Source organism: Cynocephalus volans, chromosome 11 (assembly GCF_027409185.1).
Source record: "Cynocephalus volans isolate mCynVol1 chromosome 11, mCynVol1.pri, whole genome shotgun sequence".
NCBI classification, from domain to species: Eukaryota; Metazoa; Chordata; class Mammalia; order Dermoptera; family Cynocephalidae; genus Cynocephalus; species Cynocephalus volans.
In genome coordinates, this window is record NC_084470.1 from 49648256 (window position 1) to 49675240 (window position 26985).

General features: G+C 35.5%; 1 protein-coding gene across 1 annotated transcript in view; it reads left to right on the plus strand.

The window, feature by feature from the left end:
* Nucleotides 1-26985, plus strand: part of OXSR1 (oxidative stress responsive kinase 1) — an 89779-nt gene that overhangs the window by 12081 nt on the left and 50713 nt on the right. The window contains exons 2-4 of the mRNA XM_063114465.1: nucleotides 2559-2671; nucleotides 11143-11251; nucleotides 18536-18677. Coding sequence (XP_062970535.1) covers nucleotides 2559-2671; nucleotides 11143-11251; nucleotides 18536-18677 — 364 coding nt within the window. The remainder of the gene's footprint in view (nucleotides 1-2558; nucleotides 2672-11142; nucleotides 11252-18535; nucleotides 18678-26985) is intronic.

Consider the following 26985-nt stretch of genomic DNA (forward strand, 5'->3'; position numbering starts at 1 on the left):
CTTGAGTTATATAGTTACGTATGTAAATTGTTTTCAATTTTTAATGTTTGCAGCACATTAATATTAGAAGTTTGGTGGCACACTTGAAGGGATTTTAAAATAACAGCTTCATTGAAATATAATTCAGACTCCATAAAATTCACCTTTTTGAAGTGTACAATTCAGTATTCACTGAGCTGTGCAATCATCACCGCTGTCTAATTCCAGAATATTTTTGTAACTCCAAAAAGAAACTCCACACTCATTAGCAGCACTCCCCATTTCCCTCCCTCTAGTCGCTGGTAACCACTAATCTACTTTTTGCCCCTAAGGATTTGCCTATTCTGGATATTTCATATAAATGGAACATACTGTATTCATATATGGTCTTTTGTGTCTGGCTTTATGTAGCATGTTTTCATGGTTAATCATGAAGACATTGTTTTCAAGTTCACCTATGTTGTAGCATGTGTCAGTATTTGCTTCTTGGCTCATGGCTGTGTTACTCTGATTTCTGCTTCCATTGCTTCATCTCCTTCTCTGACTCTGACCTTCCTTACTCTCTCTTTCACTTATAAGGACCCTTGTGATTACAGTAGGTCCACTGAGTTAATCCAGGATAAACTTCCCATCTCAAGATCCTTAACTTAATAATATCTGCAAAGTCCTTTTGCCATATAAGGTAACATATTCAAGGTTTCAGAGATTAGGACATGTATGAGGTTACTTCAGAAAGTTCATGGAAAGAGTTGTATTATCTTTCAATTCTGTTTTTCCACAAACTTTTTGAAGTATTCTCATACATCTTTGACAGGGGATAGGGAGGAGAATTATTCTATCTACCACATGGATTTTAAATCTTTTATCATCATCCCACTGCTTCCTGAGGCTCTGCTCTTCTTTTCAGTCTGTTTTCTCTGTTTAGATAAACTACCTCTATTTCACCAAATTTATCCTCTGTCGTTTCTGCTCTGCTGTTGAGCCTGTTCAACAAATTTTTTTTGCCCCTGCTAATTGTATGTTTCAGTTGTGTAATTTCCATTTGGAACTTTAAAAAGTAACTTCTATCTTTGCTGAGATTTTTCTATTTTTTATTTGTTTCAACATCTAATTCATCTTGGTGTTGGCGTCTTTTCTCATTCAAGTTTGTTTTTCCTGGTTCTTGATATGACATGCCATTTTTTTATTATATCCAGGACATTTAGTTTATTTTGTTAGGTGACTTTTGATCCTTTCTTCTATTTTAGCAGGCAGTTACCCTATTTAGGTTTATTCTATAAGTCCTGTTCTACTTTTGTGAGCTGTAATTCCTATGGTAATTTAGTTTTCAGATTCCTTGCAATGCAGTTCTTTTCTGCTTTATGCTTCTAGCACTGCTGGAACTCCTGTTCATCTCTATAGGTGCTACCAAAGCTGACCGGTGGGTTTGGAGCCCAGGCTCTGCTGCTCCTAAGGGCAGATTGGCTCGACATTGCTACAGGTGTGGATCAGGGACTTAGCTGCAGCTGTGGTGAATCTGGTCTGTCACTGTTTCAGTTGCGGGGTGGAGACCCTGCTGATGCTGATGCTGTGGTAGATTGGGCCTGTCACTGTCCTAGAGGAGGACTGGGGAATGTATCTTTCTGCTAGTCTCTGCTGAGCTGCCCCTTTCATAGTCTTATGGCCGGAAAACAGGGTTTTCTCATTTGTTTGTTTGTCTGTCTGGCTGGCTGGCTATCTATAATCTGTCTGTCTATACAGTTGACCCTCCTATCCGTGGATTCCAACATCTATGGATTCAGCCAACCATGGATCAAAAATATTTGGAAAATAAAATAATGAAGGATGGTTGCGTCTGTACTGAACATGTACAGACTTTTTTCCTTGTCATTATTCCCTAAACAATATGGTATAAAAACTATTTACATAGTATTTACATTGAATTAGGTATTATAATTAATCTAGAGGTGATTTAAAATACACAGGAGGATGTATGTAGGTTGTATACATCATTTTATGTAATGGGCTTGAGCATCCGTGGATTTTGGTCCTGGAACCAATCCCCCATGGATACTGAGGGACATATCTACTACCTATCCACCCATCCATCCCTCCCTCACTCCCTCCCTCCCTGTTGGTGATTCCAGGTTGCAGTCCTCTCTGGTGTCCAGTCTGGGATATATAGGAGATAAAAGGAAAACCCAGTGAACTAACTCACCGTAATGCTTTCCTGAAGTCCCGATGTGGCTAGGTAGTCTACCTCCTTTCTACCTCTCAGAGTCCTTTAATGAATAACTTTAGGGTATTTAGTTATATTTAGGAGAGGAGCAAAGAAATGTGAGCCTGTGCCATCATATTCTAGAATTGAAACACTAGCAATTTTTAAATTTTTTTTTGTGCACTGGTATTTATTGGGAATAAATAGGAAATGGTTTGCTTTTATTGACACTCTGCTCTTTAGAGTGTTTCTCTGCATCTGTTGTTCACTGTAGGAATGAGATAAGGATTACTCTTCTTTTGTTTAAATTGTTTGGGAATTAGAAATGTCTTGTTTTTATATGTCTATGTACTTATTCACTCATTTATATATTTACTTTTAGGGAGTGGAGCAACTGCTGTGGTCCAAGCAGCTTACTGTGCCCCTAAAAAGGAGAAAGTGGCAATCAAACGGATAAACCTTGAGAAATGTCAAACTAGCATGGATGAACTCCTGGTATGTACATCTCATATTTCTTAAATGGAGAGATACACTCCTGTATATTCACGTTAGAATGGGAAATAACTCAAAGTGGTTTTTCTTTTAAAAGATGACCGATAAGGGGATCTTAACCCTTGACTTGGTGTCGTCAGCACCACGCCTCCTAAGTGAGCCAACCGGCCATCCCTATATAGGGATCCGAACCTGTGGCCTTGGTGTTATCAGCACTGCACTCTCCTGAGTGAGCCATGGGCCGGCCCTGACTCAAAGTTTTTGATTTGTTAATTTTTTTAGAAAAGGTTTATGATTTTTTCGTTAATAAATAATGTTTAATGTAAAATTTTAAAAATCTGGATAAATAGAAAGAAAATTAGTAAATTCTCTCACTCTGAGATTAACATTTGCTATATAATCTTTCAGAGTCTGAACATTTAAATATCTTTGTATTCTTATGATAATGTAATTATGTATTTGCTCTTTTTATCAAACAATTTATCATGGAACTCTTTCTGTGTCTGTAAATATAGATCAATATTATTTTTAATGTGTGTGTTTACTGTTGAATAGGTGGATCACAATTTATTTAACGTCTTCTGTGGTATGGATGAGTACCTTGTTAACCCTTTTTATTGTTATAAACAGTGCTTGCTTCTCTATTTCTTTAAAATATTATCATGGAATTGTGATTCTTAAAAATGGAATATCCTTTAAAAGGCTTTGGCCTCCTAGAAACATGGTATTAATTTGTATTCTCACTATTGATGCAAGATGAGAGATAGAGTGACCCCCAGGCAGCATTGGCTTCTCTAAAGGCTAGGGAAAGGAAGAAGAAAGGGGAATACCAAGGATCAATAGCTGTAAGAGATGTTCTGTGTTATTAAAATATAGTCACACAGGGCTTGTTTTGTACTTCTTCTATGCACTGTGACACTCAGAATAGTTTTAAGTTTGTAGTAAATTACATAATTTTTAAATCATTTAATGTTTTAAATCCTCAGTATTTGGTTTAAAATGGAAACAACAGTACCTTCTTTGGGTACCTTGTAAAGTTTTTCTTCAAGCTCAGATGATACGGTATTTGAAAACTATAAACTGCCATACAACTATGAAATAATATTGTTATTTTATCAAGAGATTTCTCTTAAGAGCATATATATATAGCTAGTGATAGAAAGGTCAGGGATTAGGACTGGAATGATCTGCCTGTCCAGAAGTTTTTCTACTGTCCTAAATTGGATTTAATTTATGGTGTTGTTTATACTGAGTATTAGGGAATAATTGGAAAAAAGAGGTAATAGAATCATATATTGAACTTGTAGCAGGTAAGACAAATGTATTTCCTCAGGAATTATTAATGCATGACCAGAAGCTGAAGGAATGGATTGCTGGAATGATCTTGAGCCATTTGGGGAGAGAGTGCACACTTAGGAGGAGTTGCTGATTGAAATACTATTTGAAGATCTTTTATTTACTGATGCCGGTAATACCTTAGAGCACCATTTGGACATTTGAACTACAGCGATGATAAAAGAAGTCCGTAAATTTTAAACTAATTCTGTTAAAGAAAAACAAAAATTTAAACCTATATATTAAGACTGGAATTTGAGAAACCCAATATGAATACCCGTCATTTGCCAGTTATATGTAATCTGTAAGGATAGTGTTAAGATGAATGAAACTCTTAATTGTCTACTACTTCATGACAAAAGAAACGAGACTTAAAGTTTAAATAACTTGACTAAGTTTACATGATGATAATGATAGCAAACATCTTTTGGTGCTAGGCACTTAAATGTACTTTAACTTCACAGACATGAGATAGGTAATAGCTCCATTTTGTAGATGTGGGAAGTAAATCACATAAGTGACAGTCTGGATTAAAAATCAGGTTTTTCTGACTCAAGAAAATAGAAAATAATAGTATTTTCCACTTAGTACAGTACAAATAAAATGATTACAAGGTTAGTGCAAAAGTAGAAAGAACATCTCTTCTTAAATATCATTTGATGTTCTTAAAAGTTGTATTTTTGTTATTACACTAGGGCTTTACTTTTTGAGGAATGCAAGTTTGATATTATTAGAAGAGAAAAATTGTTCAGACATCTATAAATTTTGCCCACATGTTTCAATGAGCTGTACGTTGCAAATATAGTATGTACAGTGTTTACTTGGCAAATAAGTAAAGGGTGGAAAAAGTGACTTTTAGTAAAGCATGTTTAAGATGGTTGGCTTTTTTGAGGAGGAGGACAAGCAGGTAAGATCCTACTAGACCCTGAAGACATGTCAGGAATATAAAGAAGGCCTAATTTATTCGTGATGTTAGAACCTGGTCTGCGAGACACAGATCTGAGTGCCAGGGCCTAATTTCTGAGAGATGTGAAGCCCTTCAATTTACCTCAAAATGTTATTAGAATGTTGTTTAGGTCAACATATTAAACTTTTGATGTTGTGATGTTAAAATTTATTTTCAGAGCGTGGAAAGAGTACTGTGGGTTCTCCAAAGAGTGCTGATGTAAACTGGGCTTATGGGTGTGTTTTATGTGTGACAGTTATTAGTGAGGAGGCAGTGTATTGCTCCTTTCTCTTGTCAAAATATTTTTTGTATGATGATCTTTGCTAAGAGTGATGGGAAAATCAGCTATCAAATCTTACTATATTTATTATCTCCAAATATTTTGCTCATAGGCTTTCTATAAGAAAGGCACACTGTATAGGATTTTGAGATTTTTTTTCTTCTCTGGTAGATGCTAGGACTAGATTCATTGGGTGAACATCATAGCGGAACATCAGGAGGCTTAAAATGTCTTGTCTTTCCTTCTATCAGGATTCTCACAATCTAGTTGAAGAGTTAAGGCTCTTGCCTGTTATACAAGGCAGAGTATGACAAATGCTTTAGGAGAGGTGTAAAGTAATATGGAAGTAAGAGGAGGAGAAGCTTCTAGTTTCAAAGATGGCGGGCTTTGTGGAGATGTTTGTGGCCTAGACCATCAAGGCTGGGTAGACTTTGAACAGGCAGAGAGAGAGACCCTGCTGGGCAGGGGTTTAGAATCAGGAAAGGGTAGCAGAGAACCTAGAGGCCATAAAGAGGAAATAATAGGTGAAAGAATTAGGGTTTTATTTGATAGGAAATGATGGTAGCCATGGGAATACAAGGAAGTGTCTTTGAAGAATTTTTTTTAAACAGAAAAATGACTTCAGAATTGAGTTTCGGGAAGTTTAGTTCTATAACAATTTTTTAAAATAACAGCTTTATTGGTATAAAATTCACATACCATAAAATGCACCCTTTAAAATGTGTAATGCCATGGTTTTTAGTATATTCATAAAGTTGTGCAACCATCACACTGTCTACTTCCAGAACATTTTCTTCACCCCAAGAAGAAACTCCATACTCTTTAGCACTCACTTTTCATTCTTCCTTCCCCCAGCACTAGGCAACCACTAATCTACTGTCTGTATCTACACATTTGCCTTTTTTGGACATTTCATATAAATGGAATCATGTAATATGTGGCCTTTTTTGTCTGGCTTCTTTCACTTAGCATGTTTCCAAAGTTCATCCATGTTTTTATTCCTTTTTATTGCTGAATAATATTCTACTGTATTGATATAGTACACATTGTTTAATCCATTAATCAGTTGTTGGACATTTGGGTTGTTTCTACTTTTTGGTTTTTATGAATAACACTGTGATGAACATCTGTGTGTGAGTTTTTGTGCGCATATGTTTTCATTTCTCATGGGTATATATCTAGGAGTGGAATTGCTGGGTCATATGTAACTCTGTGTATAACTCTTTGAGGAACTGCCAAGCTATTTTCCAAAGTGGCTATCTTGTTTTACATTCCCACCAGCAATGTTTGAGAGCTCCAATTTCTCTACATCCTTGCCAACTTTATTGTTCATGTTTTTGATTATAGCCATCCTGGTGGGTCAATCCATAGCAGTTTGCAGAGTGAATTGCAGAGGAATAAGAGACCAGAGGCAAAGAGACTAGTTAGCAGACTTTGCTGTAGTCCAGATCAACAACTATAAAACTTTTTTGATGGTGGCGCACATTAAGAAATACACATTAAGGGCCAGCCCCATGGCGCACTCGGGAGAGTGCAGCGCTTGGGAGTGCAGTGGCGCTCCCACCGCGGGTTCAGATCCTATATAGGAATGGCCGGTGCGCTCACTGGCTGAGCGCGGTGCGGATGACACCACACCAAGGGTTGCGATCCCCTTACCGGTCACAAAAAGGCAAAAAAAAAAAAAAAAAAATACACATAAGGCGTTCTGAGGTGCTGCTGCTGCTGCCCTCACCGCTATAGCCATGATCTCTTTAATGGACACCCAGAGTTTTATTTGTGGCTGGCTTGGCTTTTGTAACTAAGAAGGAACATACAGATTCTTCTTCCAAAAACATAAAATGAAAGCTACAAGATTTTTCCTGGGTGGTCTTATTGATTAGCCTTTGGTCTTCGAAATTTATGGATTATTTCTCTTGTTCCTGTGGTCACTGGCTTTATTAGAAGAATGCCAGTCCCTGAATCCCTCTTCAATTTACCTGGAATTAGATCATTTGTATATAAAGTTGGAGAAAACAACAATATAGTATAACAACAAGTGAATTTGAAGATGTATTTTAAATATTGTATTATTTGTAAAATTATTTGAAGAATATTCATCAAAACATTAAATTACATGAATTAGCTTGTAATGATCTTTATGGAAGTTTAAAGTGTATAGCCTTCAAAATACCAAAAGCAGTTAGCAAAGAAGCAGTGTAAACAGGCTTCTGAGCAAGTGATCTAAGAAGTCAGCAAGCAAATTAAGGGAGACGAAATCTGTGTTACAATGCATATTGAAACTCTTGAAGGCCATTTTTATTGTTTTTCCACAATGTGTGAATTGCAGCCATCCTTAGAGAGCTGTGGTGGCTGTTTTCTTTTTCTTTTGAAGGTTCAGGAACACCCATAGGCATTTGCTTTTTAGAAATGTCCACTGCAAAGGCAAAAATATTTCTAGTTGCACTGTGTCTCTGATTGTGATTCTTGGGTTAGATTGGATTATGTCATTTTAATGTATTAAAACCAAGGAATACTCCCCCCCCAATATACATTAATAAATGAACAAAACAAAAGAAATATACATTGTATCATTAAATATATATTCATTTAAATATATTCATATTTAAACATATATTTAATTACATAAATATTTAAATATATATTCACAAATATTAATGTAACCAAAACAACAGTCTCATGAGACAATTCTTAACTATAGTATGTGGAGTGTACTCTCATTTTCTATTCTATTTCTTCTTTTTAAAAAATGTAATCCACTAGATTTATTTTGTGATCCATGTAGGTTGCAACCCATAGTTTGAGGTGCACTGAGCTATACAGATAGGTATTGAGAATCTAAATTCAGGCAGTGACAGTGGTAATAGAAAGGAAGACACACATCTCCTAGATGGAAAATTTGTTAGTACTAGAGTGAGCACTTGATGAGGGCAGAGACTTTATTTCATTTACTCTATGTGAATGAATTAACATTACTTGGAGACTGATTGAATTGTATAGAATGGAGGAAAACTGCCTACATTTAGTTAATTAGAAAACCAAAGAGTAAATTGTAGAAATCAAGGTGAGTGAGTTTCATGAAGGAATGAAAAGTTACCATTATCAAAAAAATGCTTCAGAAAGCTTCAGGTAAACTAAAAAGTTTGAACAAAAAATCTGGCATTAACAGATAGTAAAGGACTTTCCAGAAAGCAGTTTCATTAGTAGGCATAGAATTCACTTTGTAAGTGTTGAGGAAGCTGCTGGGAAATTTAAGTCAGAAAGAATATACCACTCTAGCAAAGAATTTATGTATTTATTTTTCTTTTTGGAAAGGAAGAGAAAAAGGATAACTCCAGTGTTTGCATTAATTGTCACTCTCTCATGTGATTTCTTTCTTACTCACCTCCCCATCAATCACCAAGTTCTATTGTTTGTACCTCTTTATTATTATGTCTTGATTCCTCCCTTTCTTTTCACTTATTTTTGCTTATTTTTTAAAAATGTTTTATTTTGAGACAGCTTTAAACTTACAGGAGAGTTGCACAAGTAGTACAGGCAGTTCCCGTATGCTATTCACCCAACTTCTGCTAATATTAATATAACCATAGGACAGTTATCAGAACTGAGAAATTAGCTATTATTTTTCCATCATCTCTCACCTGCATGGCCACCATCATAGTTCACCCAGATGATGGCAACAGCCTAAACAGAGTCTTTGGTTCTAATCTTGCCTTCTTCATTTATTTTCTACATTGCAGCTAGAGTGATTTATGAAAATGTGTGTATGGTTAAACCTTTGATGCCTTTCCGTTGCTATTAGAATGAAGTGTAAACTCTTAAACATACAGGGTCCTTTATAATCTGGTCCCAGGAAATTAAACAATTGGACAATTAAAAGCCTTAGAACCTAAAAACTTTAAAAACCTGTTTATCTATCCTTTCTCAGTGTCAGTTCAGTAAAACTTCAGTGCCTTCCCTGATTATGACTCCTGTTTTTTGTTAATGTGCCACTCCAAAGAAATCATGTAGTGTCTAATACTTCCCCATCAAACTGTTTATCTTTCTGTGTTGTAAATTAGAATTTGTCTAACTTCACCATACTATAAGTTCCATGAGGGCTCACCATTGTGGTTAAATACCTAGCACTGAGCCTGACACATGGTAGGTATGGTAGACACTTACTAAATAGCTTTTAAAAGCATGAACTACTTACCCTAGACAGGTTTACTCATTGTGTCCTAAATATGTCTTACATATTTTACCTTTTCAAAAAATCATGTATGCCTCTCACCTTGTACTGCTATCATTTTTGCACACCCTGTAGAACTAAACCTGGTTCATACCTCCTCTGTAAAGACATCGATCACACTTGCCTACTTTAGTTCTTCTTTCCTGTGGATTCTTGTAACATTTAATATCGTTACTACTCATTTGGCACACATAGGCTGTCCTGTCTGTTCCCTCTTATATGTACATATCTTTTCTCTTCAGATCCCATATAACTATGTCAATAGGCAGGTGCTTACTTTTTAGTTCCTTCTTCCTTTTCTTTCACATTTACTTAGCTTTAGTGCAGAATATTGTGTTGGTGACTTTGCAAGTTGCAAAATGCATATGACAAGGTCCTTGCTTACATTTGTAGAGAAGATGAAAAGAGGTAAACAAGCATTTTTTGAGCACTTCTTATGAATTGGGGATTATGGACAACTTTCACACAATTGATCTTTTTGAACAAATACCAAGAGCATAGGGCAAGTACATGAGCAAATGAAGAGCTATATAAAGTGGTGTAGGATTTCATTCATTTGACAAATATTTATGAAAGGTATACTGTGTGCCAGGCACAATGGTAAGTGCCAAGAATAGTCTTAGTTCTCATAGAGCCTACAGAATTGTGGGGAGTGCAGAAAATAAGGAGGCAATTACAGTATAGTGTGGTAAGTTTCACTGTGGGTAGAAATCCACCTTCAAGTACTTGCCTTCGTGGAGCTTTCAGTCTAGCGGGGAGAGATAGACAAATAAGGACACAGTGTACTCTACTCACTGCATTATGTGTTGTGAAGGGAGGAGATAATACAGGGTACTTGGAAGCTAAGAGAAAGAGCACCTAACTCAGCATGGGATGCTGGGAGGAAATGATATCTAGGCTGAGATCAGAAGGAAGAATTGGAGTTAGCTAGGCAAAGATAATGGGGGAAGTGTATTTGAGGCACAGGGAACAATAGGGTTAAATGTCCAGAGTTAGAGGAAGCATGGCTCACTTGAAGTTTTCTGTGTCTGGATCATAGGACTGGGGAATGAAGGGGATTAAGAATGAGACCAGAGAGGTAAACAGGGCCCTGATCACATAGGGTTTTATATCATACCAAATCTGATTTAAATTTATAAACTGAGATAGAGTAAGCTTAGATTTCGGCTCAGGTTTCTAGTCTGAATTTAGTTTATGACCTTGTTCTGTTTCTGTATGTTTCTGTCTAGTGTAAGAATAGTTAATTATTTCTTAAAAATTGGATGAAGTAATATTTTGCAAACCCTTCTCCCTCCCACCAAAAAAAGCCAAACCTAACACAAACAAAAAAGCACCCTGTGTTTATTAGTAGTTATCCTCTGTGGCTATAAAACCAGATTTCCCAAGATGGTTCTTCAAAGCTATGTTGAAGTAAAAATATGCGTCCCAATAGAGGCCTCCTATGGTACTGTGTGAAGGTGTGACAAATAGTGCATGTTTCTGGTTTCAAAGATTACTAGTGTAACAAGTGGAAGGAGAATGGACTGAGGTTTTTTTGGTTAAATCATTCTTAAAGAGATCAGGGCCATGGAGATCTCAGAAAGGTTGTGACAGTCTTGAGATTCCCAAATATGGATTTCCTAACTTGCAGTGTTTGTTTTAGGCTGGCATGTAATGCATATAATGTTTTCTTTTTCTCTTTGTAGAAAGAAATTCAAGCCATGAGTCAGTGTCATCATCCTAATATCGTGTCTTACTACACATCTTTTGTGGTAAAAGATGAGCTGTGGCTTGTCATGAAGCTGCTAAGTGGAGGTGAGTAGAGTACAATGAAATGCTAAGTTCCATGGGTTGATAAGTTAATAAAAGTTTCCTTCTTTTCTGTCCTGATTTGATTTTCATGAGCATTTGCATTTGAGGAGATACTGAAGATATGGTGTCTGCCAAACATGCTAGTATATGAGCTGAGACAGATTTTTCACACATTGCATTTGGTTGTCAAGCCTCTTAAATTTCTTTTAATTTAGGATGGTTCCTTCCCCCTTCCTCCTTTCTATGACATAAACTTATTGAAGGTTCTATTCGTTATCTTGTGTGTGGAGTGTCCCACATTCTGGATTTATCTGATCATTTCTTCTTTGTGATGTTTAACTTAATCTATATTCCTCTATTTCTTTCATATTGGAAATTAGATCGAAAGTCTTGTTCAAATTCAAGTTGAATATTTTTGGGCAGAATATTTGTAGATGATGCTGTATACTTAATATTGCATCACATCAGGGAATATTTTCTATCCGGTTGTATTTTTAATAATGATGTTAATTTCATTTGGTTAAGATTATGACAGTCAGGCCTTTCCATGGAAAAGTTAACTTTTTCCATTTGCAGCTAGCAAGTAATCCGTGAGATGATGCTTTGGCACTGTGAGTATCCAATTCCCCATAAATCTTACATCTTATGATTTTAGCATCCATTAACAATCCTTGTTTGAATCAATTACTTCATCAGGGGTTGTAAAATGGAGATTTTTTTCTTATTGTATTATTTCTTTTACATTTATAAACTGGCATTCTTTTGTGAAGAGGAACTTTGCCTTATTAACTAAGGCTCTTTGTTTAATCTGTACTGTAGTTGCTGCTGAAAAGGCAGGATAAATAATTGATTCTTTTTTTTCAAGGACCAATTTTCAGAGTAAAAAGTTGGTCTAATAATCACCTCCAGTGTTAGCAAATAAGAGGTGGGGGTTTTTTTTGTTTGTTTGTTTTCCTTTTTACAGTTGGATAAGGCTTTTGTTTTATTGAGTTTTATTATAGACTCAAGGATTTTTATATATTCAATGTCTTTCAATCAGTTATATTCTATTTTTAATGCTTAGATTGTACGAAATTTTGGCAGTGGAAGTCCCTTTAAGGTCACTCTTATGTTTTTTTTTTTTGATGTGAACGTGTCAATCATTAATTACATCCTTGCTTTTTGTTTCAAGATTTCTGGGGCTTATATTTATAGTTCTTTTACCAGACAGAATCAGCCAGTACTTTAAGGAGCTCTGATATATTTTATTGTGGAATGGTATTTAGAAAGTATAACTTGGATACTTGGGGTGTGTGCTTATTGCTACTACAGTGTCAGTGCTTTTAGAGCTTGGACATATACTATATTAAAAATAAATCATAATTTGACATAATATTTCTAATCAAGTTTAATATTATAATAGACTTTTAAAACTTCTTTAATATTATACTTGAATCTCTTTTCTCTTACACAGAAAATCTTGGTCCCTAGTATTAACATATTTACTTACATGATTTATCCTGCAATATGCATACAATTTTTTCTACTTTATCCTTACAATAAAATATAAGTATTGCTGATTGTCGACAGTGGACACTTGGCATGTATAGATTGAACATTTTGTTAAGGTTATCTGAAGGCCCATGCCACTTAGCAAATTAGTCATTTTGCCAAGGCATGGATTTGAATCATGTAGCAAGATCAGTATGACTAATGAGTGATCAAGCCATCCCAGCCTTTCCATCACTATGATGCTTAGTTTTTGTTTGCATGTGTATTTTGTGGGGGAGTATGATTTTCCATTTTAGAATGTAGAGTTACAGAAAGGAGAATCTGTGTTTGTTTATTGTAATTTTAATACTGCCCCTTGCTGAACCCTTACTTCCCCAGAGGCTGTAAAGAAAAAAGCATAAGCTGTAGAATTAAATTCCAACTTTCCTAGTTTAGCAATTGTATGTGATTGGGAAAACTTTCAATTCTTTGAACCTTTTTACTTGTCTGTTAAATGGGAATACCTTTCTGCATTTCAAGGTATTGGTGAGGAGTAAATGAGATGATATATGTAAAGCATCTACCACTGTGCTGATATGTAATTGGTAGACAAGCAATTTTAGTTATTAATAGTAATAATCCCTTGCTATTTGATGCTTTTCAGTGTAGCCAGAATCACCTTTTTGTTTTAATCCCATTAGTGACACACTGGAGAAACTGGATTGCTTTGTTAAAGGCCCTGTTCATATGATGGTTGGAAGCCTTGCTAACACCAACCACCTTTCAAGATGGTGGTCAAGCATGGTTCTTTCAGTATGGACAGATATGGGAATATTAGGTAATACTGTATCTTTTGTTATTGATCACCTATAGCATAATTTTATTTGTAATTTACAAAAACGTATAATACAAAGTTTTTAATGTTTTGCAAAGAAGTCCTCTGATGAGTAAGAATACATTTTCTGTTTAATTCTCTCACCATACCTGTATGCTAGCCCATCCTCTCTGCTACTCCTAAGCAGAATGTTTTTTTTTTTTTTTTAAAGAATTCCTGTTTTTCTCTCAGTGAGTTTATGAGTATGTCCTGATCACAGAAGGGGCAGGACATATAGATGAGTGGGAGGTCTTTTAAATGTAGCTTTTTGTACCTCCTGGTCTTATGTTTCCTGGGCTAGTGTGCTATTTTTCCAGCCTAGCACTCAGTGAATTTCCTGGAGGGTAATTTTCAAACATGTTCCAGTCATAACTCTTTTGATAATTACTTATATTATCATTAGTCAACATAATCATTGTATTGCATTTTTTTTAGGAAACTGAAATCTTGCCTTTGTTGTTACAAAGTGAATAAATATTTAAACTGAAGAGATACATTAAGCAATATTTAGGAAACAAAAGCTAGAACTAAGTGCAACTTAAAAATCTTTTTAAAATAGGAGGAAACTGTGTCAGGATTTATACTTTAACTAAAATGCTGTTTATCAAATACTTATCAATACATTGTTGAACAAAACTGCTGGTTTCTTGCTCTCATGAGTCTTATAGCTAATGAAAAGTTGTAACTGAATAATTACAAGCATGTAGAGTGCCATGAAGATGTATTAAGTGCCATGGGAACAAGTTACAGGAGAATCTAACCTTATTAAAGGAGAATGAATATGGTGGGATTAACGAAGGCTTCCTTCAGGAGGTGATGTCCAACTGATACCTAAATAATAAGTAAGTTAGCCAGGTGAAATGGGAGGTGGAGGTAGTATCGGGAAAGATGGAAGAAGTGATTCAGGTAGAGGGAATGCTGCAGGGTATGGAGGCAGGATGGAGGAGTGTGATGCTGTTGTCTCCGAACTGATGGAGTATCACAGCTGGAGCAGAGAGAGCAAATGAAGAGGACCTTTAGATGAGGCTTACTGATAAGCACAGGCTCCCTTTGAATAACTAAAAACTATCAATAACCAGAGTTAACAGAAATATGGTTAGGATACCTTCTTTCACATCAGATTTTTCAGCCAACATATTTAAAACAAAAGGGTATTTTTGATTTAGCAACATTGTACTGATGTAGAATTTATTAAACTAATTAAATTATAAAATGAATAGTAACTGTCACTCTTAAACCCATCAGCCAGGTGGACATTATGGTTAGAATAAGTTTTATTAAATATGTTAATATTATAATCATTTCATAATGCTGTCTTATAGCTGTAATATTCTTATCTTTTGGTAATTAAAATCCTGATGATGAATGTTGGGATTTATTAGTATAGGAAATTAATCTTTAGAAATTGAAGCACTTTGGGTCTAAATAGCTATTTCCACAGTTTCTTAGCACTAAACAGCAGTGTAAAATTTTTAGAAATTGAAGTAAGAAAACTTCTGAGGGGAAAAGAGAAGTATCTGTAGTACTTAAAGGGATTAAGTGTAGAAATGCTGAAATCTAATTGAAATTCACTGTTTTAGATAGTAAATTATTTTGTCATTTAGGGATGCCCTTGACTTTGTCATCTAAGAGATGAAAAGCATGGGGACTTCCTTGATCTAAGCAGGACCCAGATAAAATATTTGATAATAATAGTGAGTAAGCAACAGTGAAGGGCTTTTAAGCTTCTTCACCGTCTGTTAGTCTGAAGTGGAATATTCAGACGAAGCAAATTTTGGCCCCTTGGAAAACTTCGGTGGCTTCGGAAGACACAAACAATAACGCTAGTGGCTGAAGATTGATAAAAACTTCTTAGTAAAGATACCAGTAACTAAATTGAATTAGTTGATTTTGTATTCAGAGTATCTTTTCATAAAAGTAAAACTGAGGAAATTAACTTGTTGACCAAGTAATTAATTTGATTGAGCTGTAATTGTCAGATTTAACAAATGTCTTAAGCCAGCAGCTGCTTCACTACTTTGTCAGTATTATTTTGATATTCAGTAATGATTTTCTTGGACAATTAAAGTTCTACATTGCTTTTTAAATGTTCTGTGCCACAGGCTTTGAAGGCAGACAAATTATTTTTGGGAATAGATGATCTACATTTTAACTTTTGCTTTGTTACAAAATTTATATCAAATAACTTTGTTCAATTTATTTGCTTTTACTTTGAGAAACGCTTGGATTTTAATGGACGGCTTTCATCAAAGTAGCTTAGATTGTTAAATGCCTTTTAAAATGCAACTTCTGGGACCAGCCCATGGCTCACTTGGGAGAGTGTGGTGCTGATAAAATCAAGGCCACGGGTTCGGATCCCTATATAGGGATGTCTGATTAGCTCACTTAGGTGAGCGTGGTACTGACAATACCAAGTCAAAGGTTAAGATCCCCTTACCTCTCATCTTTAAAAAAAATAAAATAAAATGCAGCCTCTTGGGCCATACCTCAGATCTCTTGAGTGACAGTCTTGAGGGTCTGGGCGTCTGGAGTCTTTTTACTAACTTGCCAAGTAATTCCTTCATGTGTTAAAGTTATCACGTGTTAAAGTTATTAACGTGTTAAAGAACTGATTATCTCTGTAAAATATTTCTTCCAGATTGTGCCCAAGGACATAATACTGTTTTCACTGTTACAACCTTTCTTTGTTATTCCTACTTTTCTTTAGGTATTTGTTGAGTCATCTAGTGATAATCTACTGTCTCCTTTTACTTAGTGTATTTTACCTTCAACTTTCTTTTAATTGACAAGAAGAATTCTGTGTAATTTTGATGTTTGAGGAGGGAGAATTGCAAGCACCATCATTGAGTTGAAGGCTATGAGATGCTGAGGAAATCAAATGAATAAGAATGGGAGAACTTCTGGGACCAATATCTGTCAGTTATGGATTAGTGGAAGTTCTTAGTGGCATGCTGAACCTGTAAAAATTATATTGTTGAGAGGAGACCGAAACTGAAAAGAAATTGTTATGCCACCGAAGAGGGGGTTTGGTTTCTTATATAAGCCTTATTTAGAATGTCTGTTCCAGACATAGACTAGAGATGTGCATTGCTTTAATTTCTCTGTTGATCATTGGATTATGTGAAACCAATAAAAATCTTATATAGTTTGGAAAAGGAGCTCTTGCTTCAAACTCTTTACAGATCTAATAACTTTTTATGTACCCTCAGATCTTTTTTGCTCCATTTCTTTGATTTACCAGACTGGAAGTTCTCTTAAAGTCATCAATCACTTCATATATATCTTGTCATATGCTGTGGCACCCAGTCCTAGATCTTGCATGTAACAGGACTGAATTGTTAAATGAATAAATTGTGTTAATTTTTAATTCCTGGTAGGAATTGCTCCCTTTGCATTCCTTATTTTAGGTATTGTCTAAATTACAAACATGGAACTCGATCCAGGTTTATACAGATGTCTTACTAAGCAGTAATTATGTGGCCTGGATTTTTCAGAAGAGTGAAATATGTGGCCCACTGGTATAATTACTTTGCTTTGGGGATTAACATATGATTGATTAAGCAGAACTAAGGTTTTCCCTTAGGCCTCCCTCTTTATAACAAACTTGTGAATCCCAGCAATGTAGAAGGAAAAGAAACAGTGTAGTAATGTGTTAGGAAAAGCTGTCTGGAATCTAGAGCCTCTCTAGTTCATTGTCTCCATAGAGTAAATGGCCTTTCTCCTTCTGGAGGTGGCTAGTGTTAGTGGTCCAGCTTCTGGGGGTGTAGGGGGACATGGGAATCTTATTCTCCCTTATTTGAATTTTCAATGAGTTGTCCTGTTTCCCTCACTCCTCTCTTATTTCCCCTTATGTGGTTTTTGGTGTGTGTAATTCTGAGCCTTTCTGGAGCACTAGGTAGGGCTCACCTTTTTCTTAAATGGCATACCTCCTCTGCGGGTGCTGAAGTTCAGATTTCTCTAGTCTGCTTAGTCAGTTACTTTTTCTTTTTCTGCTTTCCTTCTTCCAGAATATTGTTGCCCTCTCTCTTCTATCTTTTTTCCTGTTCTCTATTTTCATTCTGGGTATTTGCCTTTTTTAAAAAATCAAGTTTACCAAGTTAGTGTATCTTAAGTTGGAGCTAAAATAAACTTGTGTTCAATCTTTCATGTTTTTGAGGATTTTATCTAGATCACTTCTTTCCATGTATTTGGAAATACATTTTTCCTTTTGTAAGTGTGTGAAGTAAAAGTATCGAGTAGGACAAGTTTTCTACAGTGCTGTGTAAGTGGTTGTTTTGATTTTAGTCTTAATCATTGAGGTCTTGTACCAGGAAATGGGTATTGAATTTTTTCATTGCAGGCTGTGTTATGTTCCAGACTTCTTGGCACAGTTCTCTTTTATTTAAAGAGAATTGCCATTTTTATACTTATTGTTTTTGCCTTATTTTATTTCTATAATTTATTAAGCTGAAAAATAATTTTAGCCTTTAAGTTAGTTTGTATACACATGTGATCTTTACTTTCTAAGTATTTCTTCCCTGATTTGACCTGTATTTCAATTGTGTTTTTATAGCTTTAGTCATATAACACTGCATATTCTATGTAATCTGGTGTTGGAAGTCCATGTTGGTTTGTTATATCTTATGTTAGAGTGTTATTGATGAATGTGGTTTTGCCTAGGGATTCTTCAGAGGTGGTTAAATAGCTTCTACTGCCTCTTCCAAATTCTCTTTAGAAGTCTAAAGGAGATGCTGGTGTAACATTCTATTTAGATATTAGCTGGCTACTTTCTGTTTTAGATTGGAATTTTAAACTTCTTTATTTCTTTATATTTTCTGTTTTTTTCTTTCTTTCCTACACAATTAAGTTTATGAAAAGATTCACATGAGTTTTGATTTCAAAATGGATCTGAATTATATTGAATGAGTTAAAAATTTTTAGAAAACTATGTCTCTTCTTTTCAGGTTCTGTTCTGGATATTATTAAGCACATTGTGGCAAAGGGGGAGCACAAGAGTGGAGTCCTAGATGAACCTACCATTGCTACAGTACTCCGAGAAGTACTGGAAGGTTTGGAATACCTACATAAAAATGGACAGATTCACAGGTATGTAAAAGACAACACTCTTCTCTTTTGGATAAGTGCAGTGGTAATTGTGCTGTGTCATCTTGTTGACGCCATTTCCATTCTTTTGCAGAATTAATCATGATCTCTGAGTGTTATCCTGCTCTTTGTAACACTAATTTCAGTACATTGTGATTAGAGTTTTAATTATACAGCTAGTAAGTATTAAAAAAGTAACAAGTACTTTAGTAAAATTGGGAAACAAAAACAGGAAAGTTTCTAATTTCTTATCATGAGGCAATCACTGATAATATTTTGGAATGTTATTTTCCATTTTCTTTTATGTGCTTTAAAAATATTTAAAATAATGCCGTCTGTGTAATTTTGTATGTTGCTTTTTAAAGTTTACATTATATTTTCAGTATTTTTAAAAATTATTAAAAGCTCTTTGTAAAATAACCTTTTTTATTAAACATTTTTTTATTTTTTATTTTATTTATTTATTTTTTTTAGAAATGAACCAAATTATTCTAAAATTTATTTGGAAATTCAAAGGAGCTAGAATAGCCAAAACAATCTGTATATAAAACAAATTTAGTGAACAAAAGGACCAGACATATACAGAGCATGCAACCCAACAGCAGCAGAGTAATACACATTCTTCTCAAGTAAACATGGAATGTTCTCCAGGGTAGATCATATGTTAAGACTCAAAACAAGTCTCAATAAGTTTTATTTATTTATTTATTTTATTTTATTTTATTTTATTTTACTTCTCAATATACATTGTAGTTGATTTTCATGCCCCTTTATCCATTCCTCTCCACCCCCTCCTCCCCACACCATATCTGTTCACTTGACTTAAAAATAGTTTAAACCTTTTTTTAAAGTAAATAACATTTTAAGAGAGATTTTTAACATTTCATGGTTCAGGTATTTCTCACTATCTAGTTATTCAGTACAGATGACAGGAATTCAGATGGTGATGGATTCTGTTATGCAAATCTGTTTAGTACTACCTGGATTTGGTTTCCTTCATCTGAGACTATCTATCTTTTGCCTTTATTCCTGAAGGATCCTTTTGCTGGATATAAGAATTCACAGTTGACAGTTCTTTTCTTTCAGCACTTGAAAGATGTTGTGCTATTTAGTTCTGACCTCTGTAGTTTTAGATGAGAAATCTGTTGTTTGAATTTGTGTTCCCTTGTAGGTGATATGTTGTTTTTTTCTGGCTACTTTCAAGATTTTTTCTTTATATTTGGTTTTCAGAAGTTTAATTATGATGTACCTTGACATGGATTTCTTTGGGCTTTTCCTTCTTCGGGTTCCCAAGCTTCTTGCATCTATAGGTTTTTCTTTTATCAAATTTGGGAAGTTTTCAGCCATTATTTCTCTCGGTACTTTTTCAGCCTTATTTCCTCTCCTTCTGGAAATCTGATGGTGCCAATGTTAGATCTTTTGTTAACATACTATTATTGCTCAGGCTCAGTTCATTTTTTTTCCAGCCTATTTTCTTTCTGTTCAGATTGAGTAAATTCTATTGCTACTTGACATTTTTTGTTGTTGGTGTTGGCTGGCCAGTATGAGGATCTGAACCCTTGTCCTTGGTGTTATAATACCATGCTGTAGCCATCTGACCTAACTGGCAAGCCCTGAGTAAATTCTACTGATTTATTCTCAAGTTTACTGATTCTGTCCTCTATCATATCTATTCTATAGAACTCATTTGCTATGGTTTGAATGTTTGTCCCCTCCAAAACTCACGCTGAAACTTAATCCCCATTGTAGCAACAGTAAGAGGGTAGGAAATCCAGCTGTGGTATTTGAGAGGTGAGACCTTTGGGAAGTAATTAGGATTAGGTGAGGTCATCAGGGAGGGACATTAGTGGCTTTATAAGAGGAGAGAGATCTGAGCTAGCTCACTTAGCCCCCTTGCCATTTGATGCCCTGCCATGCACAGCTTAGGTTCTCTGCAACGAGTCCCCCACCAGCAAGAAGGCCCTCATCAGATGCACCCCCTCAACCTTGGACTTCCCAGACTCCAGAACTGTAAGAATTAAATTCCTTTTTTTTATAAATTACCCAGTCTCAGGTTTTCAGTTATAACAACAGAAAACAGACTATGATACCATTCCTTGATTTTTAAGATTTCAGTTATACTTTTTCAGTTCTGTAATTTTCATTTGGTTCTTTTTTATAACTTTCATTTCTTGGCTGAGATTTTCTATTTTTCATTTGTGTTGACTTCCAGATTGTATGTTGAAGTATATTTATGATGGTTGCTTTAAAAGTCTTGTCAGATAATTCCAACATCTGATTCATCTCAGTGTTGGCATTGGTTAATTGTCTGTTCTTATTCAAGTTTTTCTTGGTTGGTTATATGAATGATTTTTTTTTTTTTAACTGTGTTATGGACATTTTTGATATTATGTTAGGAGACTCTTGATCCTATTTAAATAATCTATTTTCATAGGCAGTTGCCCTGTTTAGGGTATGTGTGTAGGTTCTGGCATACATTTGTGGGCTGTAGTTCCAATGACAATTTCATTTTTAGAGCCCTTGCAGTGCTGCTCTGGTCTGATTTTTTACTTGGCACTGCTAGGGCTCCTGTTCAGTACTTGCTAGCGCCACCCATAGGAGTGGAGTGCAGTTCTCTGGGCCTGGTGCTGCTAGGTGGAGTGTAGGTGCTTCCCTAGGCTCACCGTGTGGGCTGTCACCTGCTGCCAGTGGGGCTCCCATTCAATCCCTGTTGGTATTGCCTATGGGAATGGAAAGCTGTTCCCTTGAGCCACTTTTTGCTTTCAAGATGTTCTCTTTGCGTTTGGGTGTCAAGAGTTTGACTATATTGCTGATAAGTATAGATAGATCTCTTTGTATTTATCCTACTTGTGGTTTGTTGAGCTTCTTGAATTTGTAGATTAATATTTTTCTTCAAATTTTGAAAGATCTTGACATTATTTCTTCTAATATTTTTCATGTCCTTTTCTTTCCTCTTTCTTTTGGGGTCTCACATTACATGTATCATATTAGCATGCTTGATTTTTGTCCCATGTGTCTCTGAGACTCTGTTTATTTTTCTTTCATCTTTTCTTCTCCCTATTCTTTAGATTGATAATTCTACCTGTAGGTTTACTGGTTCTTTTTTCTGCCATTTTGAACCTGCTGTTGAGTCCCTCTACTAGATTTTTCTTTCAGTTACAGATGGTCTTCAACTTATGATGGCTTGATTTAGGATTTTTTGACTTTATGATGGTGTGAAAATTATACATATTTGGTAGAAACTGTACTTCAAGTATGCATACGACCATTTTGTTTTTCACTTTCAGCACAGTGAAATAAATTTATTTATTTTAATAAATTACATGAGATATTCAATACTTTATTATATAATAGGCTTTGTGTTAAGATGATTTTGCCCATCTTTAGGTTAATGTAAGTGTTCCAAGCAGGTTTAAAGTAGGGTGGGCTAAGCTATGATGCTCGGTAGCTTAGGTGCATTTAATGCATCTTCGACTTAACAATATTTTCAACTTATGATGGGTTTATTGGGATGTAACCTCACTGTATGTTGAGGAGCATCTGTATTGTACTCTTTAAATCTAGAATTTCCTTTTGTTTCTTTTTGAAATAATTTTATCTCAGTATTGAGACTCTGTTGATTTATTATTTTTACGCTGTCCTTTAGTTTTTTAAACATGTTTTCCTTTGGTTCTTTGAACATAATTTATTTATAATAAATGATAAGAAGTCTTTGCCTGCTAAATCCAACACCTGGATACACCGAGAGACTGTTTTTATTGATTGCTTTTTTTCCCTGAGTATGGGTCCCACTTTCATTTTTCTTTGCATGTCTCTTAATTTTCTGTTGTTGAAACTGGGAAATTTAGATAAAATTTTGTGGAAACTCTGGATTCTGAATTTTCTCCCCTGAAAGTTGTTTATGATTTTATTTCTTTGTTTTATGTTTATTAACTTGCCTGGGATAAGTCTGTAAACATCTGTTTTCCCCTGTGGTGTGTAGCCACTGATGTATATCTCTGCTTAGTTTTTTTCTTTTTTTAATTGTTTTATTTTTAAATCTGGTTTCCTAGGGGTTGCTCTATATCTGTGTTGCCTAGTTTTCAGCAAGTGAATGGATAGAGTTTGGGCTTAAATAACTAAGAAACCAGTAAGGCTTCCATCTTCTACCAATGGATCTTTCTGTGGGTTTAGAAATGAGCATTTTCAAAGTTCAGGCTGTTTTATAGTTTGCCTGGGTTTTGCTTTCGGCCAGGCTCTCTTGAGTCTCCTATGCTCAACGTGCACATCCGTAGGGCCAGGTGTGTGTTAATAGCAGGGTCCTCTTTGTCTCTGCTGTGCCTGTGTGTATCTTATCCAGGAATATCTTCGTATCAATCTGGACTGCAACCATAGGCTAGTAGAGCCACTGTTGACTCTCTTGCTGGCCAGCCTTCAAAAAGTCACTTCATTTGATAGTGTCACTGGGTAAAGGTGTTGCCGACCTCTTCCAATCAAAGGAGCCTCTTTCAACTGTGGCAGAGAAGCTTGCTGGTCATTGTGGTCTGACTGCCCTAGCAGAACCTTCTATGCAGACTGAGCTGGTGCTAGGGAGTGATGGGGCTAGTCCCAGACAAGGACACCACAGAGTCCCACTGTTCCTACCTGAAGTGCAGCTTTTTTTCAATCATAAATGCTTCTCAGGTTGATTTTCAAAGCACTGAAAGGGTTGTTTTGTCATATTTGTCAAGCATTTAGCTTGCTTTTTAAGAGAGAAGATTTACCTATTTCTTCACTCAGCTATAGCTGGAAGACCCACTCTTCCATGTGCATTTTCTTGCCTTGAGGTTGTCCTAAGAATAAATACATTTTTATTCCTGAAGAACTTCCTAAAGAAAATCTCTAAAGAAAAAAGCTGGTATATTTACATTTTGTATTCTTAAAATTAAGAAACTTAACTAATATATTGTCACTTCACTGGTAATATATTGCTATTACAAAGTGGAGAAAATGAGTCTCATTATGTTAGAGGATTTGCTGAAGCTTACAAAATGGGTCTATAAAGTAAAGTTTTTCAGCGGTTTATAAGCTGACTTTGTGAGCAATTCTGAATGAGAATTCCAAAGACATTTTTAGCAAAGACATCGTGTCAAGGTAATGCCGATATAGAAGTATTTTACAAAGTAGATATTACAGTTATACAAAGAAAAGCAGAGTCCAAGTTTCTTTGTGTTTGAACTTGATATGAATCAACTCATGGCATTCTAAAAAAGACAGTGACTTCAATGTGTATTTCAGGTTAATTTTACTATAGACTACAGAAATTCTATATATGTAAAGGTTTAGGAAAAAGAATATATATTTATCAGTGTTCTGAAGTGAGAACTTTGACTTTAAAAAATAGAGATATAGATATATTAAATAAGAGAAGACAGCACAGTATATTTAAAGAATAATAATCCTGCTGGCAGATCTAAATTCTGTTGAGTTAGTGACTTAAAAAATCTTATATTGAACCAATGTATGCTCCATTGATTAGCACAATCTTTCTTAGCAGGCTTTGGAAGAAGACTGCCTAGATTCAGATCCAGCTCTGTCACTAGCTGGGTGACCTTTGACAAGTTACTTAATCTCTCTTTGCCTTGGTTTCTTCATCTGTAAAACAGGGATGATAATAGTAACTACGTCAAAGGGGTTGTGCAGATTAAATGAGGTAATGTATGCAGTGCACTTAGAATAGTATTTAGCATATAATTAGTGAATGTTAGTTGTCATTATTATCTGCACCAGAGGTTGGCAAACCTTTTCTGTAAAGGGCCAGAGTAAATACATATTTTAGGCTTTGTGGGTCAGATGTTCTCTGTCACTACTACTTTGTCTTTGTAGTATGAAAGCAACCATAGACAATCTGTAAGTGAGTGGGCATGGCTGTGGTTTTATTTTGACAAAAACTGGCAGTGGGCTGGATTCAGCTTGTGAGGTATAGTTTGTCAACCTCAGATCTACGTGGCTGAGAAGATTGTTTTGTTTTTCTCTCACATAATAGTCTGGGTATGAGTGACATCAGTCCAGTATGGTGACTATGGAGTCAGGTACTCAGGCTTCTTCTATTTTATTACTAAATCTACCATCTCTAAGTTCTTCCTGCATGATCCAATTGATTTCTACCACATCCATGTTTCAGTGGAAGGAAGTCAAGGGGAAATAGAGGTTATACCACTTCTTGTTAGTAGTGGTTCTCAAGACATTCGGCAATGTCTGGAGACATTTTTGATTGTCACAAGAGGGACTAGGGGAGTGGGAGGTGCTGCTGGCACGTAATGAATGGGTAGAGGCCAGGATGCTACTAAGTATATCCGGTAATGCACAGGATAGCTCCCCACAACAAAATTCCCTAGCCCAAATGTCAGTAGCGCTGGGGTTGAGAAAACCTATGTTAAGGGAATGACTTGGAAGTAGTACACAACACTTTTGTTCACATCACAGTGGCTAGAACCTAAGTCATGTGGTCATATCTAGCCTGCATGGGAGGCTATGAAATGATGCCTTTCTTTGGATGGCTACATGCCCAGTCAAAAATGTCTTTTTTAATTCTAGAGAAGGAGACATATTGAGGGCTAATTATCATTTTCGTTTTTATTAGAAAATTGCTTGATGAACGTGGAATCAGAACTGGGGTAGTAAATTGAATTATCTTAATTGCTTTATCAAGGTATGAATACACAGGATTATCATCATCCAGAGGACTGGAATCTTCTGTTTTTCAGGGCATTTTTTTCTTCTTGACAGTGCCGGAAATACATTTCCAAATGTTTACTCTTTGGCTGTACCCCTTTTTTTAGTGATCTGTTAACATATTTTTAAACTAGGTACAAAAACAGTTGATTAAGTAGTTTTAGATGAAAATTTTTATTGTTTTAAGAGTAAAAATACTCTGACTTCCGATGCATTTATGGGGTTGTAGCCCCAATGGTAAGTCAAAAATGCATTTAATGCCCCAATAAACCCATCATAAAGTTGAAAAATCATAAGTCACACCACTCTAAGTTGGGGACTGTCTTCATTCTTTCCAAGATTCCTAGTTTATATATTATTCCTTTAAGTCGGTTGTTCTCATTTGTCCCCATAGAAAGAGTTGCTTTCCCTTTGTAAGACTTAAACATATTGGAAAATTTAGACAACTTGAAGAAATTATTCATTATTTTCCTGGAGTAGAAAGCTTTTATAGATGGTAGATTTCACCTATTATATGTATGCTTTTTTTTTTTTTTTTTTTTAAATGCTGTTATTCTAAGAGTAACACAGTCTCTTTGTGGTGTGCGTGTGGTGTGTGGTGTGTATGTGTGTATTTTGGTAGTGGTATGGTAACTTACTTTTTTTTCCGTATTCTGATTACTCATTGAAACATCAGTTTTACAACTTGGTAGTTGTCTGATCTTTTATCAGTTACTTTTCTGGACCTTTGCTTGTGATTGCTCAAGGATTAGGGTTGAGTAGTTGATTTTTAATATTATATCTTTTTGTGTCTTTCATTCTTTTTCTGCCTTCTTTAGTTTTAATTGAGCATTTTATAATTCCATTTTGTCTAGTCTCTTAGAATATCAATTGTGCTTCTCTTTTTACTTTTTTAAGTGGTTGCCCTAGGGTTTGCTATACTGTGTAACATTTTACAACTAATCCAAGTCCACTTCAAATAGCACTCTACTATTTCACAGGTAGCACAAGTACGCTATAACAGAGTATTCCCAATTGCTCACTCATGACATTGCTGTCATTCATTTCACTTACTCACAAACTATAATCGCCAAATACATTGTTGCTCTTGTTACTGAATTAGGCTCTTGGCTCTCACTGTCATCAAAATGAACAAATTACCCAGCAGAATTTAAGGCAAGCAATGCTTTATAAAAAAGAGAGAGACTTAAGTAGAAGGGAGTCAGCAATAGAAAAGCTACCTCCCCGAGAGAAGTTGAGGAAGGGTTTTTAAAGGCAAGCAGTTCCTCAATTGATGTCAGCATCTTGCCTTGCTGTTTTCTGATATGTTTACAGTGGTCATGAGGAGGGTCAGTTCCAGGAACATCCTGCTGCAACTCCCAAAGGGGTCTTAAGGTTAATCTGTAACTTAGTTTTTACAATTACAGAAAGAGAAAGAATCGGTAGATAATGATAAGTTTTAAATAAAGTCAACAGTTATATTTTAACAGGCCTTGGGGAAGGGGTTTTGTAACTCAGTGAATATCTGGTCCCCTCTTAGTTAATTTTATCAGGGTGGGCCATAGGGTAATCATGTGCCCTGGTGGTTTCATGATTGAGGAGTGGAAAAGTAACAAAGTGTCCTCTGCAGGGAAAATGG